This window comes from Sarcophilus harrisii, chromosome 2, assembly GCF_902635505.1.
Source record: "Sarcophilus harrisii chromosome 2, mSarHar1.11, whole genome shotgun sequence".
Lineage (NCBI taxonomy): Eukaryota > Metazoa > Chordata > Mammalia > Dasyuromorphia > Dasyuridae > Sarcophilus > Sarcophilus harrisii.
This window is the reverse complement of record NC_045427.1, coordinates 286,906,854-286,921,626: the sequence shown is the minus strand read 5'-3', so window position 1 is coordinate 286,921,626 and position 14,773 is coordinate 286,906,854. Positions and strand designations below refer to the sequence as shown.

Genomic DNA, 14,773 nt, shown 5'->3' with positions numbered 1-14,773 from the left:
TGCAAGCTATTATTACTATTTCTATGTATCTGAACTGTAGAGATATGGAAGATTTTTGGAAATAAACATTTCTTTTCGCAATGTTTTATCTCCAAATTTTTATGTATTTTGCAGTTTGAAGTACCCTATAGTATGAGATATATGGCACATAAACTATATAGTCTGAGAAATATGTCAAACAAACTTTTGGACTTTGAATCAGATTAGACAGCTATTTTGAGATTTTTCAAACTTATCAGAAAATATTTTTTGTGCCTGAAATCAGAGAAGCAATAACCTATGATATAGAGAATACTGTCTCAAGAATCCAAGGATTTGGGTTCAAATTCTATTTCTGAAAGCTTATTATCTGAGTAGAAGTTCCTCAAGTCTCTCCCAACTCCAGTCCTTCCTCTCTATTTGGTCTTAAGCAGTCCTTCCTAAATTGCTTCCTATGACTTTCAGGATCAAACCTCTTCTAATTACTGTTCCAAGTCCTACATAATTGGGTCTCCTACTTTTCCAACTTTTCTTAACCCTACTCCTTTGTGATCCAGTAACAATGGCCACCCTGAAGCTTCTAGCATAAACTCTGGGCATTTCCAGTTGCTGTCCCCCATGCCTGGAATTCTACCCCCTTTCATCTCTACCATCATTGCTTCCTTCAAGTCCCATCTAAAATTCCATGTTCTACAAGAAGCCTTTTTCTCCTCTTCTTAATTCTAATGCTTTCCTTCTGTTGATTATCTCTAATTTTCTGTGTGTGTATGGATATATCTTGTTCTTTGTTCAGCTGCATCTGATTCTTCATGATCCCTTCTGGGGTTAAGGGACTAGCCTAAGGTCACACAGCTAGAAAGCATCTGAAGTCAGATTTCAACTCAGAAAGATGAATCTTCCTAACTCCAGGCTCTTCATGCATTCACTGTGCTACCATAGATCTTATTTGTACATAGTTGCTTGCATGTTGTTTCTTCCATTAGCTATTAAGTTCCTTAAGAGAATGAATTTTTTTTCCCTTTCTTTGTATCCTCAATATTTACAGAGTCTCTGGCACATATTAGGCACTTAATAAATACTTGTTAACTGACTGGCTGACCCTCAGGCAAATAATTTAATCATCTTCAGCTTCAGTTTCCTCCTCTGTACAATTAAGGAGTTGGACTGAACACCCTCTGAAGTCACTTCTAGTTCTAGATTTATGATCTTATGAAATGAGTTATTCTACCAAACTCTGAGATTATTCTACCTTTACCACCAGATATGATCATGAAACAACACAGGCCTCTAGCTTCCAGCCACAATTTATATCAAGTAAACAGAATCAGATCATCACGGTAACGCCCCATAACAAAATCAGTTCCCAGAGAAAGACTGGCTAGGTCCTATTTGCTTAGTCAGTCATCAGGCATTTATTAAGTCCTTACTATGTGCGAGGCACTGTGCCAAACATTAGTAATACCAAGAAAGGCAAAAAACATCATCCTTGCCCTCCAGGAGATCAAGTTTAATGAGGATCACAATATATAAATAACTAGGTAAATACATATGTATACCAATATAAACACATGCTGTCCATGGAAGGGAATCTCAACCTCATAGAGAGCAAGGACTTGTAATTAAATCTTGTAACTGTTTTAAATCAGTTAGGTGGCATGGTGGGTAGTGCTGGACTTAGAGTAATTCACACCTGAATTTAAATCTTGCCTCACAACTTACTAGCTGTGTGATTTAGGCAAGTCATTTAATCTGTCAACCTCAGTTTCTTGATTTATAAAATGAGGATAATATAGTGTCTACTTCACAAGGTTACTGTGAGGCTCAAATGAGGTAACACATATGTAAAAAGAACATTTCAAACCTTAAATTAAATGCTAGTAGTAGTAATAGTTATAGTCATAGTAACAGTTATAGTTGTAGTAGCTGTAGTCATAATAGTATGTCTGCTAAGTTCCAAATATAATACCTCTTGGTAGCATGGAAGGAGCTATGGAGAGCTTCTTGAAGTTCTGGCAGGTCCTAGTCAAGTTGGAACATGCTTTAAATATTGGTTCTCATTGATATACGTCTCTTATTTGAAGACCTAACTGAGTTAAAAGGATCAATCAGTTACTGGAGGACCAGACTTATTGTTATACCCTAGATGGTCAATAGGAAATGAACCAGTTTTCCAGCTATAATTCATGACAACCTAATGTTTAAGACAAAAAGGCTAAAATCTTCATAGATGATAGCAGTTAACACTTGGATAAAAAATTGGATCCTTGAAGTAAGTATACACACACATATCACTACCATCACCACCAATAACAACATATTAGGATTACAAACAAATTTTACATGTAATTTTTCTCTTGACCCTCAGAATATCTCTTTGAGAAAACTGCTATATCATTATTTCTTGCTACCTTTTTTCAAGAGTAGATCTCCCTAGCTTGCTCAAGCTGGATATGCAAAGACATTGGGTGGATTCATCTCACTAGTGAAATCACATGGAAACTTTGATTTGCTTCATTTGGGAGCTGGCCCAATTTGCCCCTTCCTTAGGTAACCTGGTGGCATCTTCTTTTCCTATCCCTCCCTTATTAATGCTGAAATTACTTAAAACAAGGGACTAGTATTAGCCACAGAAGCTCAGAACTCCTTAGCTTAAGAGGTCTGCCAGCCTCAGTCTTCCTGATAGTTGGGATTATACATAAGTCCTACCACACCTGGTGCTATCTCATTACAGATATAGACATAGAGAAGTTCCTATAAGAAACATTAAGTGTCTTGTCCAAAGTAAAAGGCAGAACTTGGTCTTAAATCCAAATTTTCTGACTCAAAGTCCAGTGCTTTTTCCATAAACCATCCCAACACACCAAAATCCTGGTGAAAGGAAAGAGAAATTAGGGATGTACCAAAGGAGCAAAAAAGAAGGGTGGAGGAAGGAGATGGAGGGCAAAAGGATCTGTGAAAAAGCAATATAATTTTTTTTTTTTTGAGAACTAAAAGTCAAACAAACTGCAAGCAAAATTGTAGTACACATCCCTTCATTTGTACTATAACATGACCTATCATAAAGTAGTCAGCCACACCTTTCAGTTGTCTAGGTAACTAAATAATCACAGCAAACTTTACCCAGAGTCCTTTACAGGTAGCTACTGAAATACTCTCCTATAACACTCCAATGTGAACAATCCACTTAAAAAGTCTTCTAAAATGATTTATCTTCCTGATAAATCTCATAACTCTCTTAGAAATTATCTAAAAACATCTCTGTCCACACAGATATACAAAGACAAATCTCCTCCCCCCAAATTTGAAATGCCTTAATTTTTTTCCCTTGCATTTGAAAAATTAAAAGTACTCTGCAAACAATAGGGTCTGAGTTCTCCAGTCTGCTTCATAAACAAAAAAAAACTTGAAATAAGAGTTAAATTATAAATATACATTCTTCTGGGTTAAGTTGAATTTTTAAAAATGTGCATAAAGGAGAGAGATAAGAAGTAGATTTGTAATTTCATGGTTTAGGGAACTCCCAAGTGAAGAAACTTCCCTACCAAAACAGGTCAGGACTTTTTATGTAATTTATAATCTTAGAGAAATTCTTAGACCTTCTTCTTGTTGTTGCTTGTCCTTTATTCTCAAAAGGGATGACATGCAAGTGAACTGGATTTGAATAAGGGAAGGCTGTACAAAGTCACTATCCTCATTTTCTCCTCTGGAGCCATCTGGGTCCAGTGGCCAGATATAGATCAGGACAACTGGAGATGACCCTGGATGCAAAGGGAGACCTCGGCCCTTTTAAATTAAGGTCTTTAATAGGTCTCAGTTTGACTGAGGCAATGCCCATTCAGTGATTAAGATTAGGGTAAGAAATGAGGTAAAGAATACCTTCTCTTTCCCTCTCCCTTCCCCTTCCTTTCCCCTGTCTTCACTCCCCTCCTGTGTGTGTGTGTGTGTGTCTGTCTCTCTTTTGGTTTCTAGAACAGAGAGAGGTCAAATAACACAGCCTATACAGTCAGGTCCCAGGTCTTCCTGGCTTCAAGGAAAGCTCTCCATCCATCCATCCATACCACAGGCATCAAAAATGTAGTCTAGCTCAGTGCTGCTTAAAATGTAAGTGGGAAATAGCTTTTTTTTAAAAATGAAAATAGAATAGAATATAGATAATATTAATATGTTTTTTCAAAGTTAAGAAGTAGTCTACAAGAATCCTGATGTGTAATAATTTTTTTTTTCCTTTTGCTGAGGCAATTGGTTTTAAATGACTTGCCCAGGGCCACATAGTTAAGAAGTGTTAAGTGTCTGAGACCACATTTGAACTCAGGTCCTCCTGACTTCAGGGCTGGTGCTCTATCTACTGCACCACCTAGCTGCCCCCCTGATGTATAGTAATTTGAACTTGACACCATTGGTCTAAACTTTCCTGCCTATGTGTTACTTAATATGTATGATGGTTACTTTATTTCCTCCCCTGTCTCTTCACAACCTTTTAAAGATTTTAGTCATATTGTTAAAAACTCTTTTTAATTTCATTTCCACCTAAAACACAAAAGAGAAAGGAGAAAAAAGTATCCTTAATTACCAAAAGAAGGAAGATTTTAAAAAGCAAGATTAAATATTTTTTCAACTATATAAAAAAGGGGAGATAATTCAATGAGATAACACATGTAAAGCACCTTAAAAATTTTTCTATAAATGCCAGCTTTACTGGACCGAAACCTAGCCTTAGAGACAGGAATATCTTATCTTTGATAGTGGACAAAGTTACTTAACTTCCCAACAATTCTCTCTTATAAGTGAATTGCCAATTTGCATTGTAAAAGGGAATTTCCATACCAATAGTTCTTTACAGCATTAAAATTACAGGTCCAAATATCAACCCCCAAATTAATATATTTTAAATTAATGATTCATTTTTAAGACGATTGGACAAAATTCAATTAATATCTACTGTGTTATATGGGAATCACTGTGCTAAGACTATAGAAAAACATGTACAAGAGTCCTACAAGAAAGCAAATACAGGCTGCAATCTGAATCAGACAGAACTGAATTAGGATATTTTTCAACTGAAAGCATACAAAAGACATATCAAGTCCCAATCATTTCCTATTCCCTAATAAGTTTTGCCTTCAAAGTCATGGACTATCAATCCCATCATTAGAGATTAGTCTAATCTCCTTATTTTTCAGTTCTGGAAACTGAGGCTACTAGGTTAAGTGACTTCTTCAAGGGCACACAGGTGAGGAGCAAAGATGGGAGCTCTCTACAGTGACATGTGGTCTTCCTAGAGCTGTGCAAAGGGCTCTTTCCTGAATTCCTGTTTACTAACTTTAACATTGAAAGAGCACCAATTAAATATTACCTTATACTTATATATTTTCCCAATTAGACTGTGAATTCCCAAGAATAGGAAAGAAGGAAGGGAAGAAGAGAAAAAGGGAGGGAAGAAGGGAGGAAGGAAAAAAGGAAGGGAGGGAGAAAGAGAGGGAGAAGGAAGAAAAGGAAAGAAGGAAGAAACATTTATTAAATACTACGTATTAAGCAGCAGGAATTAAAAGTGAGAAAGTTAGTCTCTGCTTTCAAGGAGTTCACATTGTAAGAGAGGCAGACAACACATGAAAGAAATTCATCTGTGGGACACAGGAAAATCTCTGGCAGTCTTGACTATGTAGCAGCAGGGAGGATGGCAAGGCCCAGGGGTCCTTAGACTTTTATATTCTCCAGAATGCCTTTCAGACAGTAGATAATCAATAAAAATATGCTGAACTAATTAATGAAAGGTTTAATTGACTTTAAATTGATCAAGAGTTGACACCACCTTAACATACTTGCCAAAGAACTACCGTATGGCCTCCTGAGCAGAGTTTGAAAACAAGATTAAGAACCACAACTGTGTATCTGAGCTGTGTCAATGACCAAGTGTCATTGTTCACAAGAACAGGATTGTGTTGAACTTGTACTCTGATCTATTATCTTCCTGTGGAGATGGCAAGCAGAGTACATAGTGATTCGGCAAAGGTCAGACTCCCAACTGGTTAAAGAGCTATGAACAGAATTGAAAGTCCCCTGCTTCCCCACCCCTCTAAGCTTTTTACTCTAGTGTAAATGCATTTCTTTATTGTATTTATTTGTTTGTTTTTAAATGAACTCACTCAGTGATTGCATGAAACTTTAATAGGCTAAACTGTAGGGAGAATGCCCCCTTTCAATTTATAACAAGTTCAACAAGATGAATGAGTTGTGTTCTTTGTTGAGATTACATATACAATCTTACAAATGTCCCACAATAGAAGAAATCTGATTTAAGAGTTGCTCCTAATTTGAAGGGTTTTTTAAGAAACTAAACTTGTGACCAAAGAGGGTGTGGTGTGTGCAAGTAGGCCTTGTATAAATAATGCATTCTGCAACTGGTAGAAATAATGGCAGGATGGCAGAAAATTCTGTATTAGGCAGTAATGCTCAAAAGCAAAACAGTTCAAAAGCTTGTCACCCTCATTACCCCCAGGACAATTCTTATAGCTTATAGCTGATTTGCCACAAGTTTCTCCCCTTTCCAGGCCATCCCCTGACCCTGTTGTCAAAGTGATCTTGCTAAAGTGGAGGTCTGACTGTGTCATCTCTCCTGTCTCCTGGGACTTCAACTCAGGTCCTCACTGTTCTTAGACTCAACACTAATCAATGTGCTTTTTGTTAAAATCTGTGACCAGAAATGACTATAGCAGCATTATTACTCTTCAAGACTTCTACAATCATCATAATTCTATTAACACCACTTAAATATGACTTTTTAAGTTACTCCAATGCCCTAATGACTCACTTAAAACTCCAGACTGCTTGTTGCTAGGCTAGATCACCCCCATTCCGTATCGGCACAAATAATTTTTTGAACCTGTAAAATAGGACTTTACATTCAACCCTGTTAAAATGTCATCTTGCTGGTTTAAGTCCATCATTTTAGCCTGTCGGGATCAGTTTGAATCTTGATCCAGTTGTCTTTTGTTTGAATTACCACTCCCAGCTTTGTGTCTCTGGTAGAGCTGGTTCAGCCAACTCTTGTTTATTCAGGCGGCATTTCAAACACTAAGCCAGATTTACTAAGCAACTATTATGTTCATAGTAAAAGGCACCAGGCATGGGTAGACTAGTGAGTGTGGAGAAGAAATAAACACGATCTTTGCCATGAAAGTACAACTCCTGCTTGGGGGTGGGGGAGAAGAATAAAATGTAACTGTTATATAAATTTAGTTACATAATTAACTTAAAAAGTAACACCACAGAGAATCTGACTTTGAAGGAAGAGACTAAGTACAGGAGAAAAGCAAAATGATCCACAGATACACTGACAACCAAACAGATTGTTAGTAATAGAAAGTATTAAAACCCAGTTTTAGTTTTCTCTCCTTTATCCAGTGTTCTAGCTATGACATGAAGATGCCTTATTAATATCCCCCAAGTAGGAAAGAATAACAATTCACACACTGTACAAATACATTCGTGAATGTGGGTTCTAATTCTACTTCTGACATAACTTTGTTCGAAACCTTCAATTCAACTTAATAGACATTTAGTATATCCCTACCAAATGAAGATATGTGCCAGGAGTTGGAGATATAGAGAAAAAAGGCAAAACACATCCTGCCCTCAAGAAGCTTCCTTTTTCCTGGAAGAAAGGGGGCAGTCCTTCCCTCTTCCACCTTCAGTTAGTTGTTGAGTCAAATGGAAAAAAGTTGTTTGACTCTTGGTAATCTCCATTTGGGGTGTTCTTGACAAAGATACTGGAGTAGTTTACCATTTTTTTCTCCAGCTCACTTTACAGATGAAGAAACTGAGGCAAATAGGATTAAGTGACTTACTCAGGGTCATATAATTAGTAAGTACCCAAGTCCAGATTTGAACTCAGGAAGATTGAGTTTTCTTGATTCCAGGCTTGGTACTCCAACCACTGCACTTACCTACCTATATATAGTAGGTACAACATATATGGTGTATTCTTTTTAGCCTACTCTATTTTGTCCATTTGCATGCATTTTTCTATTATGCAGTAAATGTATTGCTGGCTATTATCCTGACATTACGAAGCTTAAGCAGAATTAGAAGTGCTTTAATTGCCTAATTGACTAATTCTGTCAATCATCTGTGCCTTGAAAGTCAGTATAGCAGATAGAGGGCTGGTCTTAGAGTTCAAAACTAATCAACAAGTATTTATGAAGCATTTACTAGGTTCAGCATTGTGCTAAACTCTGAAAGTACAAACAAGGATAAAAACCAAACCCTTTCCTCCAGGAGCTTGTATTTTAATGGTAGAGTTATTGTTTAGCTGATTATTAGTTCTGTCCAATTGTTTATGACTCTGATTGGAATTTTGTTGACAAAGATATTAGAGTGGCTTGCCATTTCCTTCTCCAGCTTATTTTACAGATGAGGAAACTGAGGCAAATAAGTTTAAGTAATTTACTCAGGGTCACATAGCTATTAAGTGTCTGAGCCCCCAACTGAAATCTGGGCCCAAAACTGAGCCACCTAAGCTACCCTAATGGTAGAGAAAATATGTAAATAAATGTTTATATTAAAAGATAACTCCAAAGTAATATGTGACTGGGCAAGCTATCAGCAACTTTTCAAGACTAAGGTACCAAACAACATCAGTGAATTTTCACTCTGGAATTCCCTATACTGGTGACATGGACATTATATGTCTGGTTCTGTGCCTTGAATTATCCAAATCAAGTCTCTTCCTACTGTTGATGATTTCTTCCTTTAATTTTCAGCTTAAATAGTAAATTAATTAAATTAAATTAAGTAGAGACAGTTAGAAAGCATAGTAAATAGAGCACTGGGCCAGAAGTTACAAAGAACTGAGTCCAAGTCCACTTTCAGACACAAATAGCTATGTGATACTGGGTTTAGCCACTTAATCTGTTTGCCTGTTTCTTCATTTGAAAAATGAGGATAGTACCAATACCTATCCCCACAGAGTTGTTGTGAGGAAAAAATGAAACAAGATTTGTAAAACATTTAGCACAACGCCTGTCACATATTATGTGCCATAAAAATGCTCATTTTCTTTCCTTCCCCATCTAAAAAGGGCATTCCCATATACATACATGGTGTGGCAGATGAAGAATGTTTATATTAACTACAGATATCTAGTATGCATAATTTGCTTTTCTTTTATATGTATAGGTCTAACAGTAATCTTAGTGGATTTTGGGGGACATGTGTGAGGCCATCAGGATGAAGTGACTTACCCATGGTCACACAACTACTGTCAAGTGTTTGAGGCAGAATTTGAACAACACTGATAACTGCTATTAAGTCTTTTTAAATTGTTTATATTAAATAAAATTGTTATTATTGTATAAATTGTTTTCTCAGTTCTAATCAATTCACTCTGTACACAGATAGTTAATAAGTGGGTGATCCCTTTTGCATCAGGGAACCAGGTATTTTTGTTAGATTTCAGTTTAATGTTTTATTTACCAAAATAAAAATTGGGAAAAAAAAGTCTAGGGGCAGCTAGGTGGAGCAGTGGATAGAGCGCCAGCCCTGAAGTCAGGCGAGTTCAAATCTGGCCTCAGACACTTAACACTTCCTGGCTGTGTGACCCTGGGCAAATCACTTAACCCCAATTGCCTCAGCAAACAAAGAAACAAAAAGTCCAGGATTCATAAAACACTTATACGGTATACTTTATTTTGTTAGGAAGGTCTGTTACTATTCTGTACCATGCTTTATTTGGATGTACCAAAAAAACCCAGATCGACCAAAATATTCACGACATGTGGTACTCAGGTTCACTTAAGGTTAATACTTCAACCATATTATTATAGTTTTCTGCTTTGGTAAGTACCACATACAGGACATAACTTAATCTTTCTTTGATGACTCAACATCTCGTGGTACATTAGGGGCATTGTCCTGAACATCAATTTTCACTGAAAGTTGATTCAACTACTTCATGAAATGAAGAGGCTCAATTGACTCTCTCTTCCTCATTCCTTCACTCCTTCCTTTTCTGTCTTTCTCTCCTTCTCTCCCCTTTCTATTCAAATACACCCCACTAGGAAAAAAAACTATCTAACAAAAATGAAAAATAAATGAGGTTGAATTGGATACATTAGCAAATCCTCTTTCAATGAATACTTGAGCATAGAAAGTAGCATGAAAAAAGAAGAAAAGACTCATCACTAGTCTCCCTCCTCCAATTATTAAAGGAGGCTATCACCCAAGATTGGTGCACAAGAGTCCCAAGTAGCAGCAGTCCCCCCAGACAACAGTCTCCGACTGTCCCACTATTCCTCTCCAACCTCCTTCTCCTCATCTCTTCTATTGTCCAGAGGATCAGCTCCAGTGGAAATACAGCTGGCACTGTTCCTTTCCCTATCATCTTCTAGATAGCTACTTGAAGAACTTTCTGGCTCTTACCAAAAGAGGAGATTTGCTTCTCAGGATCCATGGCTAAGAGGATGGAAAGAGACAAAAAAAGGAAAGGGAGGGAGGGCGGTGTTTAGGGGAAAAACTATATCATCATGATGATAGGATTTCATAGAATAGACCTTCAAGGGAAGGTCAACAGCCTGGATGACAATTAAAATAAAATTTGATGATGTTTAGAGCAATCACATCTAAAGAAGAAATGTGAATGGTCTGGATCTATGATTTTATCACATATGAAGAACCTAGGTACTGCAAAAAGAGTTTAATATAAAAATTGGATATGACTCATGACAACTGTAGCCTTTTGTCCTTTTTATACTGCAGTCAAAGTTGTCATCTGAACCACTGGGCTTTACGATTTGTTCTTCTATAGCATCTGAAGAATGACTGGGCCTTTCTATTTGCCCTGGACCTGAACCCTCTTCTACAAGTTAGTTCCCTTTATTAGAATTTGACTTCCTCAGAGCCATGAATATGCCCTGCTTTTCTATTTGTATCCCCAGAATTTCGAATAGTTCTTTGTACAATAAGCAAGCCTTTAATCAGAACTTTTTTATTCATTAATTCATGAGTAAATAAGAATTTATCTTGTTTTTAAATATTTATTCCCTCATCAAGAAGGTTCTTTAATTTCTCAGGTAACAATTGCAGATGTGTAATAATAAGCACATCACTGTCAGAAAATTCTTCCTTATGTCTAACTTAAACTTCTCAAGTTGCAGATCAAAACCTCTTTCCTTCTTTTCTTCCCAGGACAGATGGAAAACATCTGCACTCTATTCATATTTTTGTTACTATCACAAGTCTTTTTTATCTTAAACTAAAATAACTACTACCCTTTAGTGCAATCTCTTATTCAACTCCCATACAACTTGAATTCAACTTGGGTTTACTTGATTTAAAAAAAATATATTGTTTATATAATACTGAATTTGTCATGAAACTTCTTGGTAGGAAGAGAAAAGAGAAAGACAGAAATTATAGAATTTCCCACTTCCTTAATTTACTATTGGCACAATTCCAACATTTCTCTGTTTCCTTTTCTCAAATCTTCATTTATAATATATGGGTAGTGATATTATCATCATAAGACTATTGTAAAGAGTATCTTTTAAAATTTAAAGCATTATGTGAAATGAATATTATATAAATTAAAGATAACAAATATTCCCCGATTTTAACCTACTAACCCCACCCAAAATCTGTCCAATTTTCAAATGTACCTCCCCTCTCCCCGCCCCAAAAAAGGATGATGCCTACAACATTTAGGGCTGAAAGAAAAGTCCTCAAGTCAGAGAATTGGTTCATGTCCAGGGCCTCTGACGCTTAATTTCTCTGCATGGCCCTACACAGATCGCTTAACCTGCCTGGATTTCTGTTTCCTTGTCAGATAAATGAGGGTGTTAGCCAAAATAGCTTCTAAGGCCTTTCCAACTCTAGCTCTATCTACCCCATCTCCTTCATGGTACGAAGTCCAAGGTCACAAGGTTGGGGAGGGGCACAGAAATTATTTGAACCCAAGTCTTCTGTTGCAAAACTAAGTGTTTTATACCACACTGTATTCATTTAATGACCTTAAATTCAATGAGTAACTAAAGAGATTTGCTTCTCAGGATCCATAGCTAAGAGGATGGAAAGAGACAAAAAAAGGAAGGGGAGGGAGGGCGGTGTTTAGGGGAAAAACTATATCATCATGATGACAGGATTTCATAGAACAGACCTTCAAGGGAAGGTCAACAGCCTGGATGACAATTAAAATAAAATTTGATGATATTTAGAGCAATCACATCTAAAGAAGAAATGTGAATGGTCTGGATCTATGATTTTATCACATATGAAACCATAGGTATCACTGCATATCTGCTTGAAGTACTGAGAGGGTAAATAATTTGCCCATGGTCACATGATAGTTGTCAGAGGGGGTTTGAACTCCAAACTTCCAAACTCAGAACCTCATCTACTTTGCCAGGCTATCCTCTTAATGAATTAGATATTAATAAAAATCCAGGTTAATTAAAAATCCATCCACTAGGTATAGGACAAAATGATCTGAGGATTGACCATTCTAGAAATTCTATGAAAATTACTTTCATCAGAAAGTTCAAATAGCGGAGTAAAAAATTTAATAATCTCTTGAAATTAACAAGAAAGACTAACGCTTATTTCTTACTGTTTTCTATTTAGATTGGCTGCATTAAACATGGACCTTAAAAAAATTGTGTTCACTGATTGCAGATAGAGTTCTACCTATAAGCTATTAACAAAGGCTTTCATTCTCCTGCCAACATTTTGGAGACATAATATGGTAATTAAGATTAGTGTTAATGGAACCTACCTGCCAAAAGCCAGCTGGTATAGAGAAGAAAAGCAAAGGAACTCCAAAGTTCACTGATTTCATAGTCTCCTGATAATGCAAACACCAAATTATTCAGCCTATAGCACAACAACAAGGTCATTCAATTGCACATACTGTGTGAGCTACTTCAATCTTAAGGTAAAATGTATTTCTGGAAGTCTCTATTACCTTCCCCACACAGAAAGCTGGTATTAAGTCTACACATTTTAGGGAAAAGAAACTCAAAAGTATGACAACTAACTCAAATTTTTCATCTTCTACTCAGAAGAGCTATCAATCAAAAATTCTGGCAGAAGAAAAGTCATTCATTTTTGATAGATGCCATAATTCTGAATCCCAACCAATGAAGAGATGTTAGAAAGAAGAACAAATTTTTCTTGGTACAAAACCAACTCCCAACTGTCCACACAAATGGTACAGATGACCCTAAATATGGAGTAATGCTCTCCAACTTATTCCATTTGAGCTGTAGGTAATATTTACCCACACAGTTTAGTTTCCTTTAAACAGATGGTAAAGGCAGTTTATATTCCCTGAAGAAGTGAGCAAGGCTCTGGGGAAAAGCAGCTGAAAAATGAGTTTCCATATTCTGGGAAAAGGGGGGAACAAATAAAGCAAACAGTTTACCTTTTCAAAATTAACTTTGCCAAGTCTAAGGATAAACCAAACATTGTTAAACTATACCAAGAAGTCCCTAAATGCCAACACATTTTGCTAAATAGCAAACACACAAAATAAGGAAAAAGAGGGGCCTTCTTAAAGGAGCTGATTTTATCGATCTCGTTTCTGCTGCTATCATACCATGAAGACCACATAATCCCAATTTGACCAAGAATGACAAACACAGCTGGAACTTATAGCTAGCAAGGCACCAGCCCAAGAAATGACAAAATGGAGACATATTTCTATCATCTCAAACTAGTAATTCACCATTTCCAAGAATCTGAAGGGGGGAAACAAATAGAAGGAAACAAATCAATCCAACCCACAGAATTCCTCATTTTCCAGAGTGAGGACATTCATTGTGAACTATGAAAATAACTCATCTTTGCTACAATTAAAGAACAGTGATGGGTAAAACAAACAATAGCTGGGGACCTACCTTGCAGAAGGGCTCCATTTCTCTTGAAAAAGGTGCTTCCCGGCCAGATAGGTGGACCTGATGTGCTAAAAAAAGAATAAGAAATGAGCATCAAGTCCATTTCATTTGCACTCAGTCACTTACTAGCACTGCTACTTGCACACAAGTCTTTCAAAACGCTGCATTATTACCCTAGGTTGTACATCCATCTCTCATTAAAACTTGTGCCATTTACTAATCTCAGTTTTGTCTTTGTGTGTAGTCTCTTGCCCCTTTCTCTGAATTACAATATTGTACACTCATGGGGCTTTATTACTACTTTCTTTAAATCCATTTTTCCTTTTATGTTAATTATTGAATTTTGGGGGTTTCATGGATTTTTCCAGCCTCTTTTATGGGTTGTCCCATAAGTCTTAGTGCAGTCCCAATCTTTAATGGCTTATATATTATTTAATAATATTATTGATATAACCAAGACTTTTGGGACACAGTATACCTTGTCAATTTCATTCATTAAAGTACTACCTTCTTCACACAATTTAAAAGATGTGCATACAACCATACTTTCAGAAGATAGGAGAAAAAGAGAAAGGTTTTATAGAAGCTCCAGCCACTTTTAATAGTTGAAAATTTGCCTTGTTTTAAAATAAGTAATGAAATGAAATATACTGGAGGGAACTGATGGTGTCTGAGTCAGGAAGACAGATTCAAGTCACCCAATCCCTGAATATTACAAGCACTCACAACCATAAGGTATAGCTCAGTAGCTGACCTATATGGATAATGGAAGTTTCTTCATTGAGAACTTCCTGACCTAACATGGGGGAAAAAAACAAAACAAAACAAACAACCATAACAAGATGGTCCTGGTAAATACTGAGACTTAAATTGGAAATGAAGTCTTTTGAATCAAGGAACGGTTTAAATCA

General features: G+C 36.5%; 1 protein-coding gene across 15 annotated transcripts in view; it reads right to left on the bottom strand.

The window, feature by feature from the left end:
- The window catches only part of FOXN3 (forkhead box N3), a 493,255-nt gene that overhangs the window by 130,807 nt on the left and 347,675 nt on the right, over positions 1-14,773 (bottom strand). For all 15 annotated transcript variants that reach the window (XM_031952377.1, XM_023501551.2, XM_023501557.2 and 12 more), the window contains one exon: positions 13,866-13,930. In XM_031952377.1, coding sequence (XP_031808237.1) covers positions 13,866-13,930 — 65 coding nt within the window. The remainder of the gene's footprint in view (positions 1-13,865; positions 13,931-14,773) is intronic.